This window comes from Strigops habroptila, unplaced genomic scaffold (genome assembly GCF_004027225.2).
Source record: "Strigops habroptila isolate Jane unplaced genomic scaffold, bStrHab1.2.pri NW_022045636.1_ctg1, whole genome shotgun sequence".
Taxonomy (NCBI): domain Eukaryota; kingdom Metazoa; phylum Chordata; class Aves; order Psittaciformes; family Psittacidae; genus Strigops; species Strigops habroptila.
In genome coordinates this window covers 328577-349279 of record NW_022651112.1, presented here as the reverse complement: position 1 = coordinate 349279, position 20703 = coordinate 328577, and the positions used below count along the sequence as shown (strand labels likewise).

Here is a 20703-nt window from a genome sequence, read left to right as displayed (position 1 = left end):
GCGCCGCCGCTCCCGCTGCCAGTAAACAGGCAGGAATTTGGCAGCGGGGTCACGGGCGGCCGAAGGGGCCGGGGCAGGGGGGGAGCGGGCGGGGAGCGGCGGCACCGGCCCCGAGCAACGGGGGCTCTGACCCACAAGTGGGGCTGGGGGGGGGGGTGCGGGGGGGCACGGACAGAGGCCGGGCCGGGGCTGTCTGCACCGAGCTGCGTGCACCAGGCCAGGACCCGCCTGTGCACGCCTGGGTGCTGCCTGCACCGGGCCGGGACCCGCCTGTGCACCCCTGGGTGCTGCCTGCACGGGGCCGGGACCCACCTGTGCACCCCTGGGTGCTGCCTGCACGGGGCCGGGACCCGCCTGTGCACCCCTGGGTGCTGCCTGCACGGGGCCGGGACCCACCTGTGCACCCCTGGGTGCTGCCTGCACCGGGCCGGGACCCGCCTGTGCACCCCTGGGTGCTGCCTGCACGGGGCCGGGACCCGCCTGTGCACCCCTGGGTGCTGCCTGCACGGGGCCGGGACCCGCCTGTGCACCCCTGGGTGCTGCCTGCACGGGGCCGGGACCCGCCTGTGCACCCCTGGGTGCTGCCTGCACCGGGCCGGGACCCACCTGTGCACCCCTGGGTGCTGCCTGCACGGGGCCGGGACCCGCCTGTGCACCCCTGGGTGCTGCCTGCATGAGGCCAGGCGTTGCCCGCACTGAGCTCGGTGCTGCCCACCCTTGGGTGCTGCCTGTATGGCCCCGGGCACTGCCTGTACTGGGCTGGGTGCTGCCTGCAAGGGACCAGAACCTGCCTGCAAGGCCCTGGGTGCTCCCTGCGCTGAGCTGGGTGCCGCCCACCCCTGGGTGCTGCCCATGCTGAGCTGCCTGTATGGGACCAGGAGCTGCTGCACTGAGCTGGTGCTGCCTGCATGGAACCAGGAACTGCCCGCACAAGGCTGGGTGCTGCCTGCATGGCCCTGGGCACACCCTTGGGTGCTGCCTGCACAGAGCCGCCTGCATGGGACCAGAAGCTGCTTGTACCGAGCTGGGTGTTTCCTGCTCACCCCTGGGTGCTCCATGCACCAAGATGGGTGCTGCCCGTATGGCACCCGAAGCTGCCTGCACAGGCCTGGGTGCTGCCTGCATGAGACCAGAAGCTGCTTGTACCGAGCTGGGTGCTGCCTGCATAGAGGAGACGCTGCCTGTACCAGCCTGGGTGCTCCCTGCCCACCCCTGGGTGCTGCCTGCACAGGCAGAGCTGGGCCCTTGCAGGCAGCAGGGCTGGTTGCTGCCTGCACTGAGCTGCCTGTATAGGACCGGGAGCTGCCTGCAGCAGGCTGGGTGCTGCCTGTATAGGACCGGGAGCTGCCTGCAGCAGGCTGGGTGCTGCCTGTATAGGACCGGGAGCTGCCTGCAGCAGGCTGGGTGCTGCCTGTATAGGACCGGGAGCTGCCTGCAGCAGGCTGGGTGCTGCCTGTATAGGACCGGGAGCTGCCTGCAGCAGGCTGGGTGCTGCCTGTATAGGACCGGGAGCTGCCTGTATAGGACCAGGAGCTGCCTGCAGCAGGCTGGGTGCTGCCTGTATAGGACCGGGAGCTGCCTGCAGCAGGCTGGGTGCTGCCTGTATAGGACCGGGAGCTGCCTGCAGCAGGCTGGGTGCTGCCTGTATAGGACCGGGAGCTGCCTGCAGCAGGCTGGGTGCTGCCTGTATAGGACCGGGAGCTGCCTGCAGCAGGCTGGGTGCTGCCTGTATAGGACCGGGAGCTGCCTGCAGCAGGCTGGGTGCTCCCTACATGGGACCAGGAACTGCCTGCAGTGAGCTGGGTGCTGCCCACCCCTGGTCGCTGCTTACCCGGCCCCGGTGCTCCCTGCCCGGCTCAGTCGCTGCCCGGGGCCGGGGCCGGTGACTCAGGCGGGCGCGGCCGCGTTGAGCAAGAGCCAAACTGGATCCAGATGTGGCCGGGGGGGTGGCGGGGGGGCGGTCCCGCCCTCGAGCGCGTGGGTCCGGCCACATCTGGATCTGGCACCAGTCACGCGGCCCCGCCCGCACCAGGAAGGAACCGGGGGGGGGGGGGAGGCGGGGAGCTGCTGGTTTAAACTGGGATTCACACCCCCCTCCCAGTAGGTGCGCCCCCCCCCCCCCCCGTGTGTGTGCCCCCTAATGGAAGGGAAGAACAGCCTCCCCCCCCCACCAGCCCAAGGGGGAGATGTGGGGCTGAGCCCCCCAAGTGCTGTGGGGCAGAGCGCGGGGATGGGGGAGCGGTTGTAGGGTGAGTCACCAGCGCTGGCATTAGTCACAGCGCGGAACAGGGGGTTCTGCCCCCCCCCAGCCGCAGCCCAGCCCCACAACCATAGTACAGCCCCATGGCCCAGCCCCATAACCACGGCCCAGCCCCACAGCCATTGCTCAGCCCCATGGCCCAGCCCCCTGGCAGGCCCAGCCCCACAACCACAGTGCAGCCCCGCGGCAGGCTCTGCCCCGTAGCCCAGCCCCATAACCATGGCCCAGCCCCACAGCCAATAGCTCAGCCCCATGGCCCTGCCCCATGGCAGGCCCAGCCCCACAACCACAGCGCAGCCCCGTGGCACGCCCAGCCCCACGGCAGGCTCAGGCCTGCGGCTCATCGTGGCTGAGCCTGTGCCAAGGGTGGGGGGAACCCCCCTCCTCTGTGTTCTCCCCCTTTTTGGCCATATGATCCCCCTTTTGTGGTGCTTGACCCCACTTTTGGGGTGCTTGACCTCACTTCCAGGGTGCCTGACCCCACTTCAGGGGGTGCTTAGTCCCACTTTTAGGGTACCTGACCCCACTCCTGGGGTGCTTGGCCTCACTTTTGGGGTGCCTGACCCCCTTTTTGCGGTGCTTGACCCCACTTTTGGGGTGCCTGACCTTTTAGGGTACCTGACCCCACTTCAGGGGTTGTTTAGTCCCTCTTTTAGGGTGCCTGACCCCACTTCAGAGGGTGCCTAGTCCCTCTTTTAGGGTGCCTGACCCCTCTTTTGGGGTGCTTGACCTCACTTTTGGGGTGCTTGACCCGACTTTGAGGGAGCCTGACCCCCTTTTTTGGTGTTCCTGACCCCCTTTTGGGGTACCTGCCCCCCCCCCGCCACCCCCATTGCTGCAGCAGCGCGGGGCCGGTGGTGCCGCACCGTGGCCGGCGCGGGTTTATTTCCGGGAAGGAGGCGGGAAGCAGTTGGGGAATCACTTGAAGATCTTGCCCTGGTTGAAGGGTTTCCCGACGTGCTGGAATTCCCCTTCCCACGTGAAGTATTCCTTGACCAGCGTCTGGCATTCCGCGCTCTCCGGGTCCAGCTTCCGCCAGGAATAGGACTCGTAATCGACCTGCCAGTCGGGGCTGAGCTGGAAGGAAACGGTGGCTCAGCCCCGGGGAGGCTGCGGCGATCCCAGATCCCGATCCCAGATCCCGATCCCAGCGCGGGGCTCACCGGGAACGCCAGCTCCTGCCCCCGGAACAGCCACACTCCCGAGATGCTGCTGTCGTTGTTGGTGCCGAACAGGATGACGCTGGCAAAGGCGTTTTTCCGGAGCTTGTCCAGGCGCTGGAACATGCCTGGGGATGGGAGAGGGATAAGGAAGGAGAGGGATAAAGGCGGAGAGGAATAAAGGTGGAGAAGGGAAAAGGGAGAAGGAAGAGGGTGAAGGATAAAGAGAGAAGGTAAAAGAGGAGAAAGGGAAGATGGGGAAAGGGAAAGACAAGGAAATGGAAAACAGGGAGAAAGGAAACACAGGAAGGAATGGACGAAACACGGAGGGAAAAGGAGGAAATGGGGGAGAAAGGAGGAAATGGGGGGGGAGGAAAAAAGAAGAGAGAAAGGAAAGGGGAGAAAAAAGGGAAAAGAAAAGAGAAAGGGAAAAGAGAACCAGGAAAGGGAGAAGAATGAATGAAAAGGGAAAGGGGGGAGAGGAGGAAGGAGCAGGAGGAAAAGCCAAAGGGAGGGGCAAGAGGAAGAAAAGGAGCAGAGGGACAGAGGCGGCGGCTCCGGATGAGGAGCAGAGTGAGGAGGATGAGGAGGGCAGGAGCAGGACCAGGACGAGGACGAGGATGAGGAGGGCAAGTGCAGGATGAGGATGCTGAGGGCAGGAGGATGCTGATGGCAGGAGCAGGATGAGGATGAGGAGGGCAGGAGCAGGATGAGGAGGATGAGAAGGCCGAGAGCATAATGAGGATGAGGAGGGCAGGAGGATACTGAGAGGAGTAGGATGAGGATGAGGAGGATGAGGAGAGCAGGAACAGGATGAGGAAGGCAGGATAAGGAGAATGAGGATGAGGAGGGCAGGATGACGATGACAAGAGCAGGATGAGAAAGACAGGACCAGGATGAGGACGGCAGGATGAGGAGGATGAGGAGGGCAGGAAGAGGACGATGAGGGCAGGAGCAGGATGAGGATGAGAACGAGGAAGGCAGCATGAGGAAGATGAGGAGGGCAGGATGAGGAAGGCAGGATGAGGAGGGCAGGATGAGGATGAGGAGGGCAGGATGAGCACGAGAAGGGCAGGATGAGGATGAGGAGGGCAGGATGAGCACGAGAAGGGCAGGATGAGGATGAGAAGGGCAGGAGGAGCACGAGAAGGGCAGGATGAGCACGAGAAGGGCAGGATGAGGATGAGAAGGGCAGGAGGAGCACGAGAAGAGCAGGATGAAGATGAGGAGGGCAGGATGAGGATGAGGAGGGGAGCGCTCACCAGTGATGAGGTTGCAGCTCATGAAGGTCTGGCTCAGCTCCTCGGGGAAGCGGTACTGGCAGAACCAGAGGGACCAGCCCTGGGGGTCGAAGTGCTCCCAGAAGTGCGGCAGCGCCACCGTGAGCGTGTCCTCGTTGGAATACTTGCGCTTGAACTCGTCCAGCACGAAGGGGCTGTGGGGGGGGGAGCACGGGGGGAGCCTCAGACACCCCCTATGGGACACCCAGAGCCACCCATGGGACCCTCAAACATACCGTGGGGACACCCAGAGCCACCCGTACACCCAGAGACAGCAGGACCCCCCCCAAGGGAACGCTCAAGACTCACCCTGGGACAATGAGAACCCCCCCAAGGCACTCAAGACCCCCCCACAGGCACACACAAAGACACTGAGCCCCCCCCGGGGACACCCAGACCCCCCCAGGGGACACCGAGACCCCCCCTGGGGACACCCAGACCCCCCCAGGGGACACCCAGGGACACTGAGACCCCCCCTGGGGACACCCAGACCCCCCCAGGGGACACCCGGGGACACTGAGACCCCCCCTGGGGACACCCAGACCCCCCCAGGGGACACCCAGGGACACTGAGATCCCCCCTGGGGACACCCAGACCCCCCCAGGGGACACCCGGGGACACTGAGACCCCCGCTCGGGACACCCAGACCCCCCCAGAGACCCTCAAATCCTCACTGGGGACACCCAGACCCAACCTGGGGACACCCAGAACCCCCCTTGGGACCATGAGACCCCCCCATGGGACACCCAGAGAACACTGAGACCCCTCTGGAGACACTCAACCCCCCCTCGGGGACACCCAGACGCCCCCCCCCCCCCCCAATGGCACCTCTTGGGCAGATGGGCAAAGGGGTCCTTGGCCTTGGGCTCAGCTGCCAGCGCCTGCTCGCACTCATCCAGCTCCTCCTCGGGCTCCGGCTTCTTCTCCTCCTTCTTCTCCTCCTTCCGCTTCTCCTCTCGGGGGGGCTTCTCCTTCCGGGGGGGCTCCTTCCGTGGCTGTGCCTCCGCAAACTTCTTGGCTGGGGACAACCAAGAACACCCCCCAAATCCCAGGTCTGAGCCCAAAGATGGGAGCTGGGAGGGAGCCGTGTCCCCCCCCAGAGGATCCTTGTGCCCCCATGTCCCCCCACTAACAGGTCCTGTACCCCATGTCCCCCCCGGCAAGGTCCCTGTGCCCCCATGTCCCCCCTCCAGGACGGTCCTTGTGCCTCCATATCCCCCCCAGAGGGTCTCTGTGCCCCCATGTCCCCCCCACAGAGGGTCCCTGTGTCCCCATGTCCCCCCCCCAGCAGGGTCCTTGTGCCTCCATGTCCCCCCCCGGAGGGTCCCTGTGCTGCCATGTCCCCCCCCGAAAGGTCCCTGTGCCCCCATGTCTCCCCCCAGAGAATCCTTGTGCCCCCATGTCCCCCCCCCCAGACACTTCCTGCACCCCATGTCCCCCCCCGAGGGTCCCTGTGCCCCCATGTCCCCTCCCCAGGAGGGTCCTTGTGCCCACATGTCCCCCCCAGAGAGTTCCAGTGCCCCCATGTCCCTGTGCCCCCCCTCCCCGTGCCCCCCCCCTCACCATCGAACTGGGCCATCTTCTCGCAGAGCTGCACCTCTCCCAGCACCGCCTTGAACTGGGGCTGGTTCAGGCACGTCACGAACCACCGGTTGACATTCCCAAAGGGCTGCCGGAACGCCGGCTCCAGCACCTGCATCCATAGGGATCCAGCCATGGAAAACACCCCCCAAAAGGACCACAGGCTCCCCCCCCGCCCCCACCGTGTTTTGCCCCCCCCCCAAACCTGCTTGTAGAGCCAGAGCAGGGCGCAGACCACCGTGATGTCGGCCAAGGACACGCGTTCTCCCACCAAGAAGGTCTGGGTGCGGAGGTGGGAATCCAGCACCCCCAGCACCCGCCGCACCTCCTCCTTGGCAAACTCCGTCGCCTCCATAAGGGAAAGAGATGGGATGGTGGGAGGGTCAGTATTGGGACCCCCCCCCCGTGAGCTGGGGGGGGGGTCGCATCCCCTGGGAACTTTGTTGGGATGAATACAAAAGGAATCAAGAGCCGGGATTGGGATTGGTGCTGGAGCACCTGAGGGAGCCAAGAGGATCCTGCAGGGAAAATATCCATGGGAGCCCCCCCCCCATAGAAAATATGGGGCTGGGTCCATGGGAGCCCCCACGCATGTAAAATATGGAGCTGGGATCCATGGGAGCCCCCACGCATATAAAATATGGAGCTGGGATCTATGGAAGTGCCCCCCCCCCATGTAAAATAGGGGGCTGGGATCCATGGGAGCCCCCCTCCACCAGATAATATATGGGGCTGAGATCTGTGGGAGCCCGCCCCCCATGTAAAATATGGGCCTCGGATGCACTGGACACCCCCTACCCCCCCACTAAAATACAGGGCTGGGATTCATGGGAGCCCCCTCCCCAGGTAAAATATGGGGCTGGGATCCATGGAAGCACCCCCCACATGTAAAATATGGGGCTGGGATCCATGGAAGCGTCCCCCCAATGTAAAATATGGGGCTGGGATCCATGGGAGCCTCCTCTCCCATGTAATATAGGGGGCTGGGACCCATGGAAGCGCCCCCCCAATGTAAAATATGTGGCTGGGATCCATTGGACATCCCCCCCAGTAAAATATGGGGCTGAGATCCATGGGAGCCCCCCCCCCCTCCGGGAATATAGAGGGCTGGGATTCAGGGGAGCCCCCCCCTGCAATATATAGGGCTAGGATTCATGAGAGCCTCCTCTCCCATATAATATATGGGGCTGGGATCCATGGGACATCTCCCCACCCATATAAAACACAGGGCTGGGATTATGCCGCCCCCCCCCAACTAAAATATGGGGCTGGGAGCCCAGGGGGGGTCCCCCAAATGTAACACGGGGCTGAGAAAGAGCCCCCAAGCTGGGGTGGGGGGAAGACACAAGGAATCCCCCTCAGCCAACAGCAGCAGCTCCCTGTGAACCCCCCCCCAGTGCCAAGATGCTGAACATGGGGAGGGGGATCCAGCACCCCCAAAATGAGCCCCCCCCCCGCATTACCCCCCCCCATACCTGCTTGTTGTAGTGCATGATGCCCAGTGTGGGGAAGACCCAGGTGCTGGCGGGGGGCACGATGTCGCTGTCGGCGAAGTTCACCCACTGCACGACCTGCGCCGCCGACTCCTGCGTGGTCCCGCGCAGCTCCTCATTGCTGACTGGGGGGGGGTACAAAGCGGGGGGGGGGAAGGTCATTAAGGGGGGGGGCTGAAAGTCATGAAGGGGGGGTAGAGTTCGTTGGGGGAGGGATAAAAATGGTTGGGGGGGGACAGAGCTCGTTGGGGGGATAGAGATGGTTGGGGGGGACAGAGCTCGTTTGGGGGTATAGGAATGGTTGTGGGGGGGACACAGCTCCTTGGGGGGGACAGAGATCGGTGGGGGGGGACAGATCTAGATGGGGGGGGAAAGAGCTCATTGGGGGCATGGAGATGGTTGGGGGGGGACAGAGCTCTTTTGGGGGGGGACAGAGATGGCTGGGGGGGGACAGTTTGTTGGGGGGGGATAGAGATGGTGGGGGGGAGACAGATCTGGTTGGGGGGGGGACAGAGATAGTGGGAGGGAGACAGACCTGGCTGGGGGGGGACAGAGGTCATTGTGGGGGGACAGAGCTGGTGGGGGGGGCACAGAGCTGGTGGGGGGGCACAGAGCTGGTGAGGAGCCCCCAGCTCACCATAGTAGGCGATGGCGTTGCTCTCAAAGACACAGAATCCGTCGTCACCCTCGAACGCCGGGACCTGGGGTGGGAGAAGCCAAATGTTCCCGCCTGTGTCCCCTCCCCATTCCCGGCTTTATCCCCCCCATTCCCGGGTTTCCCCCCCCCCCCATTCCCGGCTTTATCCCCCCCCCGAACTCACCTTCCCCACCGGGAACTTGCGGAGGAACTCGGGGGTCTTGTTGGTCTGCCCGAAGTGGAAGTGGGGGGGGGTCGAGAGGACCCTGATCTTGGCGCCGCTGTATTGGGCTGCGATCAGCGCCTTGAAGGCTCGCCAGTTCTCTGGGTACGTGTAGAGGGTCTGCGGGGAGGGACGACAATGTCACGACATAGGAGGGGTATGACGACTTGGAGAGAAGGGGTCACTACGAGCCATGGTAGGGCTGTTAAAGGGCTGCTAAAGGCGGGAGGAAGGCGCTGCCGCGGGGCTGTCGCGAGCCCGTGGGGTCTGTCGCGACTGGAAGGGGGGGTTAAGGGCAATGTCCCGGCTGCGGGGGGGGAGGTGGAGCTGAGGGGACAACCAAGGGCACGGAGGGGACAACGGCGCGGGCGGGGCTGTGAAGGGCGGGGGGTGACAGGCTCGCGATGGGGGGGGGACGGGACCCGCCATCGCGCCCCCACCCTGCGGCCTCCGTTCCCGGCCTGGGGTCCCCCCCCCCCCGGCCTCCCCCCACCATCCCCCGGAGCGCAGCGACGCGGCTCCAGAGCCGCCCCCCCCAGCCCGGCGCGGCTCTCCCGGCCGCTGCGGGCCCCCCGGTGGCGGGGGCAGCGCCGCACGGTGGCGGATGGCGGCGGATGGCGGCGCGGGGCCGCCGCACTCACCCCGGCCACGGCCATCTTGGCGAGCGGAGAGAGGGAGGGAGGGAAGGAGGCGGTGCCGCGGAGCCGTAAAGCAGCGAAGTGCTGGTGAGCGCGACCGCCGCGCGGCGCTTGAGGCGGCCGAGACGTAAAGCGAAACGGCCGGGCGGTTGCCGTGGATACGGGGGGGAGGGGGAGGGGGAGGGGGGAACGGACGACGACGACGCGCACCCGACCCCCTTAAAGCGGCGACGCGCCTTAAAGCGGCGACGCTCGATGTGGGACCTACCGGTCATAAGAGGCCCCCCCCCGCCGGTATCCCCGGGACCCCCCCGCTTCCCCCCCACGGAAAGAGGCTGATGCAGGAGGAGACAACAACGGGTTTTATTGGGAATAGCGGCTCTTGGAAGGGCAGAACCCCCCCCCAGCCCTGGGGGTGCCCCAACAATAGCCCTGGTTTGGGGGGGGTGTCACAACCGGCGGGGGGGGGCACAACCATCCCTTGTGCTCAGCTGACGAGGCCTGTGAGGAGAAGGGAATGAGAGAGGAAAAACACCCCCCCCATAACCTCCCATAGTCCCCCATAAGCCCCCATAGGCCTCCCAGCCCCCCCCCGAGGGCAGTGGGTGCCCCCCCCGACTCACCCAGGTAATCGTCCATGAGGGAGCCGATGGCGAACTGGAAGGGGGGGGGAGGCAAAGGTGAACCCCAGGATGGGATGAAGTCCCCCAAGAGCTGGGACCCCCCCCTAGGACCTGGGGACACCCCCAAGGGAAGAACCTCCAGACCCCTCCCTCCACCAAACTGCCCCCCCCCCCCAAGGACCTGGTCCCCCCGCCTCATTGACCCCCATGGAGCTGGGGGCCTCCCCCCCACCCTGTGGGGACAGGACCCCCCCAAACCTGGGTCACGATCCCCATGGAGCTGGGGACCCCCCCAGACCGCCCCCCTTGGACTTTAGGACCCCCCCAAAGGACTTGGCCCCACTTTCCTCATTGGCTTTGGCACCTCCCCTTGGAGCTGAGGACCCCCCCATAGACCTGGGGACCCCCCCCAAAGCTGGGCCCCCCCATAAGGGCCCCCCCCCCACTGACAATGTCGTTCTTATCCACTCGTGTCCCCACGATCTTCAGGCGGATCTCATCATCCTGCTGGATAACGATGTCCTGGGGGGGGGGGAACCATTATGGGGGGGGGCACCGGACCCCCCCCAAACCAGGACCCATGTTTGGGGGGGGGGGGGGAAGGGAATGGGGAGACCCCTGGACCCCCCCCCAGGACTCACCTCATCCACTGTCTTGTAGCAGGGGGGGTTGGAGTTGGGGTCGAACTCCATCTCCGAGGGGATGGACTGGGGGGACACAGGGGGTCAGGGGGGGCCCAGGGGGGAAAAGGGGTCCCTAGGGGGGGATTGGGGGGCAAGAGGAGACCAGGGCTCCCTGGGGGTAAATGGGGGGGCCCATGGAGGTCCCCAGAGGGAGAAGGGGGGGTCTAGGGTCCGAGAGGGGGACAACTGGGGGGGCCTTGAGGGTTGGGGGAGGGCTTTTAATGGTCCCCAGGGGCAGATGGGGGGAGCAAGGGGGACCCTGGAAGGGAAATGGGGGATCCTGGGGGTGGAATTGGGGGTACTGGGGGGTTCTTGGGGTGTCCCAAGGGTTGGAGGGGTCCATGTTGGATGGTTGGGGGGGGGTGTGTGAGGAATTGAGGGACCCCAAGGCGGGGGAAGCCCTGGAGGGTTTGGGGGGGTGTATGGGGAGCCCCAATGGGGAAGTTGAGGGGGTCAGGGAGGTCCCTGGTGTGATGGGGGAGCCCAAATGAGGGGGGGGGGGAGAAAGGAGGGTTTGGGGGGGGGCAGGAAGGGTTGGGGGGGGGTCAGCACCCCCCATCCCCAGTGCCCCCCCCCTTACATGGCGGGAGATGAAGCAGGACATGGGGCCGATCTCTGTGAAGAGCCCGACCTGGGGGGAGGGAATCAGGGGGTGTCACCGGCTCCGCAGCCCTCGGGACACCCCAGGACCCCCCCGGGCCCCCCCCCCCAGCACCCCGGGGGTCACCTTGTTGACCTGGGTGACGACGGCGTCCACCACCTCGCCCTTAAAGGGCCGGAACACGATGGCTTTGTACTTGACCGGGTAGAGCACGAACCCGCGGCCCGGCTGGATCACCCCCGCCCCGATGTTGTCGATGGTGGTGACGGCGATGACGAAGCCGTATCTGGGGGGGGGACGACAAAGGACACCATGGGGGGGGTCCTGAAGGGGTGTTTGGGGGGTGCTAGAAGGGTTTGGGGGGGGTCCTGGGGGTGTTTGGGGGGTTCTAGGGGTGCTTTGGGGGGTCCTGGAGGGGTTTCAGGGGGTCCTGGGGGTGTTTGGGGGGGTTCTAGAGGTGCTTTGGGGTGTCTTAGGGGGGTCCTGGAGGGGGGTTTGGGGGGTGCTGGAAGGGTTTGGGGGGGTCCTGAAAGGATTTGGGGTGGTCCTGGGGGTGTTTGGGGGGTCTTAGGGGGGTCCTGGAGGGGGTCTTGGGGATGTTTGGGGGGGGTCCTGGGGGTGCTTGGGGGGTCTTAGGGATGTTTGGGGGGGTCTTGGGGGTGTTTGGGGGAGTTCTAGGGGTGCTTTGGGGGGTCCTCACGGGATTTGGGGGGTTCTGGAAGGATTTGGGGGGGTCCTAGGCATGTTTGGGGGGTCTTAGGGGGGTCCTGGAGGAGTCTTGGGGATGTTTGGGGGGGTCCTGGGGGTGTTTGGGGGGGTTCTAGTGGTGCTTTGGGGTGCCTTAGGAGGGTCTTGAGGGGGTTTGGGGGGGTCCTGGAGGTGCTTGGGGGGTGTTAGGGGGGTCCTGAGGGGGTTTGGGGGGGTTCTGGGGGTGTTTGGGGTGTCCTGGAGGAGTTTCGGGGGGGGTTCCAGGGGTGCTTTGGGGTGTCTTACGGGAGTCCTGAGGGGGTTTGGGGAGGTCTTGGGGATGCTTGGGGGGGGTCTTGAGGGTGCTTAGGGGAGTTCTAGGTGTGCTTAGGGGGGTCCTGAGGGGGTTCAGGGTGTCCTGGAAGGGTTTGGGGGGGGTCTTGGGGATTTTAGGGGTGCTTTGGGGTGTGTTAGGGGTCCTGAGGGGGTTTGGGGGGTCCTGGAAGGATTTTGGGGGGTCCTGGGGGTGTTTGGGGGGTCTTAGGGGGGTCCTGGAGGGGCTTGGGGATGTTTGGGGGGGTCCTGGGGGTGTTTGGGGGGGTTCTAGGGGTGCTTTGTGGGTGTCCTGGAGAGGTTTTAGGGGGTCCTGGGTTTTTTTGGGGGGTCCTGGAGTGCTTGGGGGGTTCTAGGGGTGCTTTGGGATGTCTTAGGGGGGTCCTGGGGTTCTCGGGGGGGCTCTAGAGGAGACCTGGGGGGTCTCAGGACGATCTGGGGGTGCCTGGAGGGCTCTAGAGGGGGCCGGAGGCTGCTCAGGCCATTGGGGGGGGGTCTTGGGGTGCTCTAGCGGAGGTCTGGGGGGTGGGGGGGGTCCTGGAGTGCTCGGGGAGTTCCGGGGGGGGGGGTGTCCCCGGTGCTGCCCCCCCCCACCACGCACTTGCCGGTGCAGGTCCCCTCCACCTCGGTGAAGAGCTTCTGCTTCACGGTGTTGAGGAGGTTGGGCCCGAAGTACCGCGGGTGCAGCAGGATCTCGTGCTCCAGCGAGATCTATGCACCGGGGCGGGGGCCACACACCGGGACCCGTGTCAGAGCACCGGGACACACCGGGACCCCCCCCCCCCAACACCGGGACCCGCGTCAGAGCACCAGGACTCACTGGAGCTCCCCCCCAACACCGGGACACCCCGCCCAAGGACCCAGCGGGACCTCCTCCCAACACCGGGACCATCCGGAGCCCCCCCCCAACACCGGGACAACCCCCTCCAACACCGGGACGAGCATCAGTGAACCGGGACCCAGCGGGACCACCTCCCCAACACCGAAAGCCCCCCCCAACCCCCAACCTTGAGGCCGGTGCCCACCCCCCCGGTAGAACACGTGACTCCCCCTGTTAGGACACGTGACGCCGCCGCCGCTTACGTGATAGAACATTCTCCCGCTGCCGCCGCCGCCGCCGCCGGGCCGGAAGTGGCGCGCGGCCCGCCAAGCCCCGCCCCGCAGGAGGGCTCTGATTGGTCACTGCTTCCCTCCTCCCCCCACCCACGCCAAGCTACCCGTTGCTAGGCAGCGGGGGGCGGGGCGACGAAGGCAGCACGGGGGGCGGGGATAATGAGGAGCAGCGTGCGATGATTGGCTGGGTGAGAGCCAATGGGAGGGAGGAGATGGGTGATTGACAAGGACGGGACGAGGAGGCCCCTGAGCATCCCCTGGGACCCCCCAGACGCCCCCAAACGCACCCGAGCACCCCCAAACTCCAAATGAGGCTCTCGGGACCGCTCTGAGCACCCCAGGACCCCCCTGAGCATCCCTCAGGGAGCCCTGGGCCCCCCCAGACCTCTCATGAGCACCCCCAGCCTGCCACTGAGCACCCGAGGACACCCCTAGAGAGCTCACCCCTCCCAGAATGTGGGATCAGGGCACGGAAGTTCGTGCTCAATGCGACGGGCTCGGCACAGCCTTGGTTGGGTACCGTAGATGTTGAAAGTAATTGGACTTATAGGTGGGAAAGCGAGGAGCAAGAGCAATGCTGGTGGCACCGTTGCGGAGCTCACCATGTGCAGAAGAGGCCCAGCACCAGCTTTCAGTCCTGGCTCTTCGGCTGTGGGAGCAGGGCCCGGACGCTAGTGCTTAATATGACGGGCTTGGCACAGCCTCGAGCGTGCAGCATAGAGGATGCAAGCAATTGGGATTTTATGTGTGAAAGTGAGCAGCGAGAGCAATGCCGGTGGCACCGTAGCGGACCTCATTGTTTGCAGAATAGGCCCAGCACCAGCTTTCAGTCCTGGCTCTTCAGCTGTGGGAGCAGGGCCCGGACATTCATGCTCTATGCAACGGACTCGGCACAGCCTTGAGGCCTCATTTTAGAGGTTGCACAGAATTGGACTTTTATGTGGGAAAGTGAGGAGCGAGATCAATGCCGGTGGCACCCGTCGCATTGAGAATGAACGTCCGGGCCCTTCTCCCACACCCGAAGAGCCAGGACTGAAAGCTGGTGCTGGGCCTCATCTGCACATGGTGAGCTCTGCAATAGTGCCACCGGCATTGCTCTCGCTCCTCGCTTTCCCACCTAAAAGTCCAATTGCGTGCATCCTGTACGATGCAGGCTGGAGGCTGTGCCGAGCCCGTCGCATTGAGCACGAACGTCCGGGCCCTGCTCCCACACCCGAAGAGCCAGGACTGAAAGCTGGTGCTGGGCCTCTTCTGCACATGGTGAGCTCCACAACAGTGCCACCGGCATTGCTCTCGCTCCTCGCTTTCCCACCTAAAAGTCCAATTGAATGCAACATCTATGATGCAGGCTGGAGGCTGTGCCGAGCCAATAGCATTGAGCACGAACATTCTAGCCCTGCTCCCACACCCGAAGAGCCAGGATAAAAAGCTGGTGCTGGGCCTTTTCTGCACACAGTGAGCTCCACATTGGTTTCACCGGCATTGATCTCACTCCTCGCTTTCCCGCCTAAAAGCCCAATTGAATGCAACATCTACGGTGCCCACTCGAGGCTGTGCCGAGCCCGTCGCATTGAGCACAAACGTCCAGGCCCTGCTCCCACAGCCGAAGAGCAAGGACTGAAAGCTGGTGCTGGGCCTCTTCTGCACATGGTGAGCTCCGCAACGGTGCCACCGGCAGGGCTCTCGCTCCTCGCTTTCCCACCTAAAAGTCCAACTGAATGCAACATCTACGATGCAGGCTGGAGGCTGTGCTGAGCCCGTCGCATTGAGCATAAACGTCCGCGCCCTGCTCCCACAGCCGAAGACCCAGGATTAAAAGCTGGTGCTGGACCTCTTCTGCACACAGTGAGCTCCACATCGGTGCCACCGGCATGGATCTCACTCCTCGCTTTCCCACCTAAAAGTCCAATTGAATGCAACATCTACGGTGCCCACTTGAGGCTCTGCCGAGCTCGTCGCATTGAGCACGAACGTCCAGGCCCTGCTCCCACACCCGAAGAGCCAGGATACAAAGTTGGTGCTGGGCCTCTTCTGCACATGGTGAGCTCTGCAACGGTGCCACCGGCATTGCTCTTCCTCCTCGTTTTCCCACCTAAAAGTCCAATTGAATTCATCCTCTACAGTAAGCACTCGAAGCTGTGCCGGAGCCCGGCACGTAGAGCACAAACGTCCGGGCCCTGCTCCCACAGCCGAAGAGCCAGGGCAGAAAGCTCTTGCTGTTTATCACCTCTGCATGCCGAGGTCTGGAGCGGTGCTCTTATCGTGCTTGTTTCCCCTCAGTTTGCCACCGAAAACTACATTTTCTTTCTGCCTCTCTACTGAGTGCTCTCAGGCATTAAGTAGCACAGCTCATAGAAGTCAAATCATGCAGTGTCTGCTCCCACACCTGGTGTGCCAGGATGGAAGGATGGTGCTAGGCATCACCTACCTCTGTTGAGCTGAGGATTGGTGCCGTCAACATGGCAGTCCCCTCTCACTTTGCCACTGGAAACACCACCAGAGCTACCAGGGACAGAATGCTGGTGCTGGACTTCTACATGGGCTAGAAACAGTCTGATGTCTTAGACCTTTGTCAAAGCAGAATAGAGAAGATTAATTACTTTCATAGCCATTTCGTGAAGCACAAGATGTAATCCTGGTGAAAGTGCCGGGTTTTTAGCTTTAATGGAGAATCCTTTTCTGTATTTGGCCCTTTGTTTGTTACAGACATCAGCTAGAAAAGAAAACAGACTGTGGCTCATCAGGCTCCTTATATCCCAGCTGGTGGTTTGCCGCACCCCTGCCCTAGGGCATTGAGAGAGGGGTTGTGGGTGGGGCCTGGGGTACATGAGGCACAGCCTTTCATTAGGGAGCTCATTCAGTTCTTAGGCTTCACTAGGGTTACTTCTCTGCAGTTCATTCAGTCTCTCGTAGCTTCTAAGGTTTGGGATTTTCTTTTTCTTCTTTTTTTGTGCAGTTAGTTTTTGATGCTTATTGAAATAGAGCACTCGGCGGGCGGGCACTAGGACCCGGCGGGCGGGCACTAGGACCCAGGTGCCGTCCTCCACCACGCCCAGGCTGGGTCCTAGTGCCCGCCCGCCGGGGCTGGGTCCTAGTGCCCGCCCGCCGGGTCCTAGTGCCCGCCTGCATGCCCGCCCACCGGCACAGCCTCGGGCCTGCAGCGTAGAGGATGCAGCAACTGGACTTTTCGGTGGGAAAGCGAGGAGCGAGCGCAATGCCGGCGGCACTGCTGCGGAGCTCACCGTGTGCAGAAGAGGCCCAGCACCAGCTTTCAGCGCTGGTTTACAGCCCCCGGGCTCCCCCCCAGCACCCCAGGACCCCCCCAGGCTCCCCCCAGCACCCCAGAACCCCCCCAGACCCCTCATGAGCACCCCCAGGCTCCCCTGCAGCACCCCAGACCCTTCATGAGCACCCCCAGGCTTCCCCGCAGCACCCCAGACCCCTCATGAGCACCCCAGGACCCCCCAGACCCCTCAATGAGCACCCCCAGGCTCCCCCTGAGCACCCCCCAAACCCTTCAATGAGCACCCCCAGGCTCCCACTGAGCACCCCCCAAACTCCTCATGAGCACCCCAGGACCCCCGCAGACCCCCCTAGACTCCCCTACACAAGCCCTTTGGGGGTCCCTGCACCACCCCGGCCCCCCCAGACTCCACAACCACTTCTTCTTTCTGCTCCCTTTTATTCGGAAAACGGATTGGGAATGGGCTGAACCCCCAAACCGAGGGGGGGGTGGTTCTAGCGGGGGTGTGTTTAGGGGCAGAACCGCCCGGCCAGGAGCCCCAAGCGGTGGATGTTCTTGTGCAGGACGCTGTGCAGCACGGCCAAGTGCTTCCCGACATCCCCATCCCGGGAGAAATCCCGTCGGAAGAGCCCGCGCTCGGGCTGGAAGGTGAATTTCTGCGGGAGGGGGCTGTTCTCCCGCAGGTATTCCCAAAGGCTGAGCAGCAGGAGATGCACCTCGAAGGGCGCGAGGTGCGGGAAGAGCTCGTGCATGTTGCCCAGCACGGGCGGCAGCAGCGACCCCTCGGCCATGGCGGCCACCAGCGCGCACGAAGCCTGCAGGTGCCAGGGCGAGCCCGCGGTCCCGTTATCCCGACACGCTTCCCAGTGCGCCATGAGGCTGGCCAGGAGCCCGCGGAGCAGCACGGAGCAGTAGCACAGCGCCGGCCGCCCCGCCGCCACCAGCCGCAGCAAGGGGAAGAGCAACGGGTGATCCCGGAAGCGGCGGCAGATGCGCAGGTCTCGTTCCACCGTCCCGCGGGCTTGTTCCTCGGGCGGCCACGTCAGCTCCGCGCCCGCCGCCTCCGGGCACACGTTCTCCACCAGCGCGGCCGCCACGGCTTTGGCGGCTTCGGGGTGGATCCCGCCGGAGCTTTCCCCCGGGCGGGCGCCGCGGCTGCAGCGCAGGAGGAGGCTCAGGAAGGTTTGGATGTTGTTGGCCAACTCCTCGGGCGGGCGCTCGCCGCGCCCCGGCGGCGCCTTCAGCCCGCGGCCGATGACGCCGGCGTGGAACACGGACCACACGCCGCCGGAGAAGTTGACGGCGGCCGTGAAGCGCCGGTTGGTGTCCAGCAAGGAGACGCCGGCGCCGCCGGCGCCGTTCTCCTCCGGCGGGTTGGTTTTCTCCGGGCACGCACCGAAGAGCTCGGCGTTGCCGCGCCGCAACGCTCCCTCCACCAACTGCTGCAGCACGGCCTTGGCGGCCGCCGGCGACACGGCGCTGAGGCGGGCCAGCAAGCGGGAGCTGCAGCCCAGGTTGGCGGCGTTTTGGCGCCGCAGAACCAAGAAGAACTGGTGCGAAGCGGCTCGCACGGTGCCCAGCAGCTGCGCCGGCGCCGGGGCGCGCGGCAGCGGCAGCACCGACAGCAGCAGACACGCGGCCTCGGCCACGTCGCCGTCGCGGTGCAGCAAGAGCTGCCCCAGGTCGTGGAGGTGCCGCGCCAGGACGGCGCCGAGCTGCGTCCCCATGGCCGGGCCCCCGTCCCCGGTGTCCCCCTGCACCACCGAGGCCAAGTTGCGGAAGAGCTGAGCCACCTGCGCGTCCGGCAGGCGCCCGGCGTGGATTTGGCACACGCAGGTCTTGACGGTGGCCGGCAGCAGGTCGGTGAGGCAGGAGCTGAGCACGGCGTAGAGCTGCGTGGCCAAAGCCAGCTCGTCCGGCGCGCGCGCCAGCGTCAGCAGGTGGAAGAGGGCGTCCGTGGCGCAGTGCGGCGCCGAGTACACGGCCAAGAGCGCCAGGAGCTGGTGCTGCCAGAGGAAACGCTTCCGCTCCAAGCGCAGCGTCTCCACGCACAGCTCCCGCACGTGCGGCCGCAACGCGTCCAAGAAGGGCACCGGGCGCGGCAGCGGCGCCTCGGCCGCGTTGGGGCTGCCCCGGTTATAAACCAGCTTCTGCAGGTTGAGGAGCAGGAGCTGGACGACGCGGTCGCAGGCTTCGCGCACGCCGTCGTGCAGCGGCGGCCCCGGCGCCGTGATGACGGAGGCCGGCATGGCCGTGTTCACCAGGAAGTGCAGGATGCGGTGGGCGCCGGCGGACGTCTGGCAGATGAGGTGCACCACGATGCTCACCATGTTGTCCAGCTCGTCGCGGGGAAGCGCCGCGAAGTGTTGGTGGAGCTGGTTGAGAACGGGCGGTTTGAGGGAATCCACCAGCTCGGCCGAGACGGTGCCGAGCAGCGCCGGGGACATGACGGCGAGTTGGAGCAGGAAAGGGACGGTGGCTTTTTGGTGCTGGTCCCGAGCGGGGCCCAAGCTCTCGTGGAACATGCGCAGCAGCTCCTGCTTGATGCTGCCCGAGTGGCGCGAAGCCAAATGGCCCAAGATACCCACCACGGAGGCGATTTTGGGCACCCGCTTGTCGGCGCCGGCGCCGGGGAACAGCAGGTCCCCGGGAGCCGCTCCGTGGGCGCAGAAATCCTTGAGGCCGCAGGAGAGGACGCGGCTGATGATGGTGTTGGGGAAGGAGGAGCCGATGTGAGCCACGACCCAGTCGAAGTGGGGCGAGTGCTGCACCGACGTGTCGAGCAGCGCGTCCACGCAGGCGTCGGGGCAGCCGCCGATCATGGCCGAGAGGCACTGGGTGTAGATGTCCATGAGGGTGCGGGTGGCTTTGCAGGACATCCAGAGCTGCAGCAGCTCGTTGAGGCTGGCGGCGTGGGGCACCCCGTGCCTCCCGGCGTACTTACTGCTCAGCTGCCCCATAAGCTCGATGGACCAAGCGGACACGACGGGCGCCCAAGCTTTGGGGTTGGCTCTGACGAACTCGGCCAAGACGCGCTGTACTTCTTGCACCACCTCTTCCAAAGCGGCGTTCCCGGCGCCGGGAGCGCCGGGATTATCCCGAGCCAGGAGGTGGGCGCAGACCTGCTCGTCGAAGAGGCCGCGGAGGTGCTGGAGGGCGGCGTGGCGCGCGGGGGGCAGGCTCCGCAGCAGCAGCAGCGCGCAGCGGGCGTGCTCCTGCGGCGACAGCTTCGTGCCGTGCGCGGGGTCCACCCCGCTCAGGAAAGCCTTCACCTCCTGCGCCAGCTCCTGAGCGCTGGGGGGCACGGGGGGGGGACATACAGCGGTGAGATACATCCCCCCCTCCCCCAGCCCCACACATGAAGGTGCTGGGAAGGGATGGGGTTGAGGGGATTCCTCAAGGGGATCTGTGGGGCAGAGGTGGGGGGAGGAGGTGGGGTTGGGGGGGTGGGGGGGAGGGCAAGGAAGGGCCTGGGGGGGGGGTCAGTGCGGGGTGAAGGGCAGCAATAGGGGCTGGGGGGGCTGAGGTGAGGGCCCAGGGTTGGGGGGGGGGGATTGAAGGATCTTTGGGGGGTCACCGAGGGGTTCCAGGGGCCACGGGGGGGGCCTGATGGGTTCCATGGGGCAGGGTCGTGGGGGAGTTCATGGGGCAGGGCCCGGGGGGGGTGGTTCCATGGGGCAGGGTGCCAGGGTGGATCCATGGGGCACAGCCCTGGGGGGCCCCATGGGGCAGGCTCTAGAGGGGGTCCATGGGGCAGTGCCCTGGGGGGGGAGGTCCATGGAGCGGGCTCGGGGGGGGGGAATCCATAGGGCTGGGCCTGGGGGGGTCCATGGGGCAGGCTCAGGGATCTCCATGGGGCAGGCTCTGGGGGGGCCCATGGGGCAGGGCCGGGGGAGGGGTTCCATGGGGCAGGGTCCCAGGGTGGATCCATGGGGCACAGCCCGGGGGGGTCCATGGGGCAGTGCCCGCGGGGGCCCCATGGGGCAGGCTCATGGGTCTCCATGGGGCAGGACCCGGGGGGGGTGTTCCATGGGGCGGGCTCAGGGGGGATCCATGGGGCAGGCCCGGGGGGGGGGTCCCGGCGGTACCTGGGGGGCGGCCGGGGGGGGCTGGCGGCGCCGGGGGGGTCGCAGAGCGCCGACATGGC

At 65.4% G+C, this 20703-nt stretch overlaps 4 protein-coding genes across 6 annotated transcripts in view; all 4 read right to left on the bottom strand.

The window, feature by feature from the left end:
* Positions 1 to 3110: 3110 nt before the first annotated feature.
* EEF1G (eukaryotic translation elongation factor 1 gamma) lies at positions 3111 to 9395 on the bottom strand. Its single transcript, XM_030475431.1, has 10 exons — positions 9276 to 9395; positions 8596 to 8754; positions 8412 to 8475; positions 7757 to 7899; positions 6487 to 6630; positions 6264 to 6393; positions 5529 to 5718; positions 4683 to 4855; positions 3424 to 3548; positions 3111 to 3337 (listed from the first exon to the last, which is right to left on the bottom strand). Exons 1-10 carry the CDS (start codon positions 9288 to 9290, stop codon positions 3179 to 3181), a joined length of 1302 nt encoding a protein of 433 aa, XP_030331291.1. The 5' UTR covers positions 9291 to 9395; the 3' UTR covers positions 3111 to 3178.
* Positions 9396 to 9618: 223 nt separating this feature from the next.
* On the bottom strand, positions 9619 to 13424 carry POLR2G (RNA polymerase II subunit G). Of its 3 annotated transcripts, none has more exons than XM_030475433.1 (8): positions 13283 to 13424; positions 12801 to 12910; positions 11306 to 11465; positions 11159 to 11209; positions 10537 to 10602; positions 10346 to 10417; positions 9896 to 9929; positions 9619 to 9773 (listed from the first exon to the last, which is right to left on the bottom strand). In XM_030475433.1, exons 1-8 carry the CDS (start codon positions 13292 to 13294, stop codon positions 9760 to 9762), a joined length of 519 nt encoding a protein of 172 aa, XP_030331293.1. In that variant the 5' UTR covers positions 13295 to 13424; the 3' UTR covers positions 9619 to 9759. The 3 variants fall into 3 exon arrangements, with proteins under 3 accessions (XP_030331293.1, XP_030331294.1, XP_030331295.1); XM_030475434.1 differs by having other exon boundaries at positions 11315 to 11465; positions 13283 to 13341; XM_030475435.1 differs by lacking the exon at positions 11159 to 11209 and having other exon boundaries at positions 13283 to 13341.
* Positions 13425 to 16977: 3553 nt separating this feature from the next.
* INTS5 (integrator complex subunit 5) lies at positions 16978 to 19932 on the bottom strand. The gene has a single exon (XM_030475429.1). The coding sequence runs from the start codon at positions 19889 to 19891 to the stop codon at positions 17066 to 17068; it is 2826 nt and encodes a 941-aa protein (XP_030331289.1). The 5' UTR covers positions 19892 to 19932; the 3' UTR covers positions 16978 to 17065.
* A 197-nt stretch (positions 19933 to 20129) lies between these two features.
* Positions 20130 to 20703, bottom strand: part of LOC115603475 (atherin-like) — a 2016-nt gene continuing 1442 nt past the window's right edge. The window contains exon 2 of the mRNA XM_030475380.1: positions 20130 to 20162. Within this exon, the coding sequence (XP_030331240.1) occupies positions 20130 to 20162 (33 nt within the window). The remainder of the gene's footprint in view (positions 20163 to 20703) is intronic.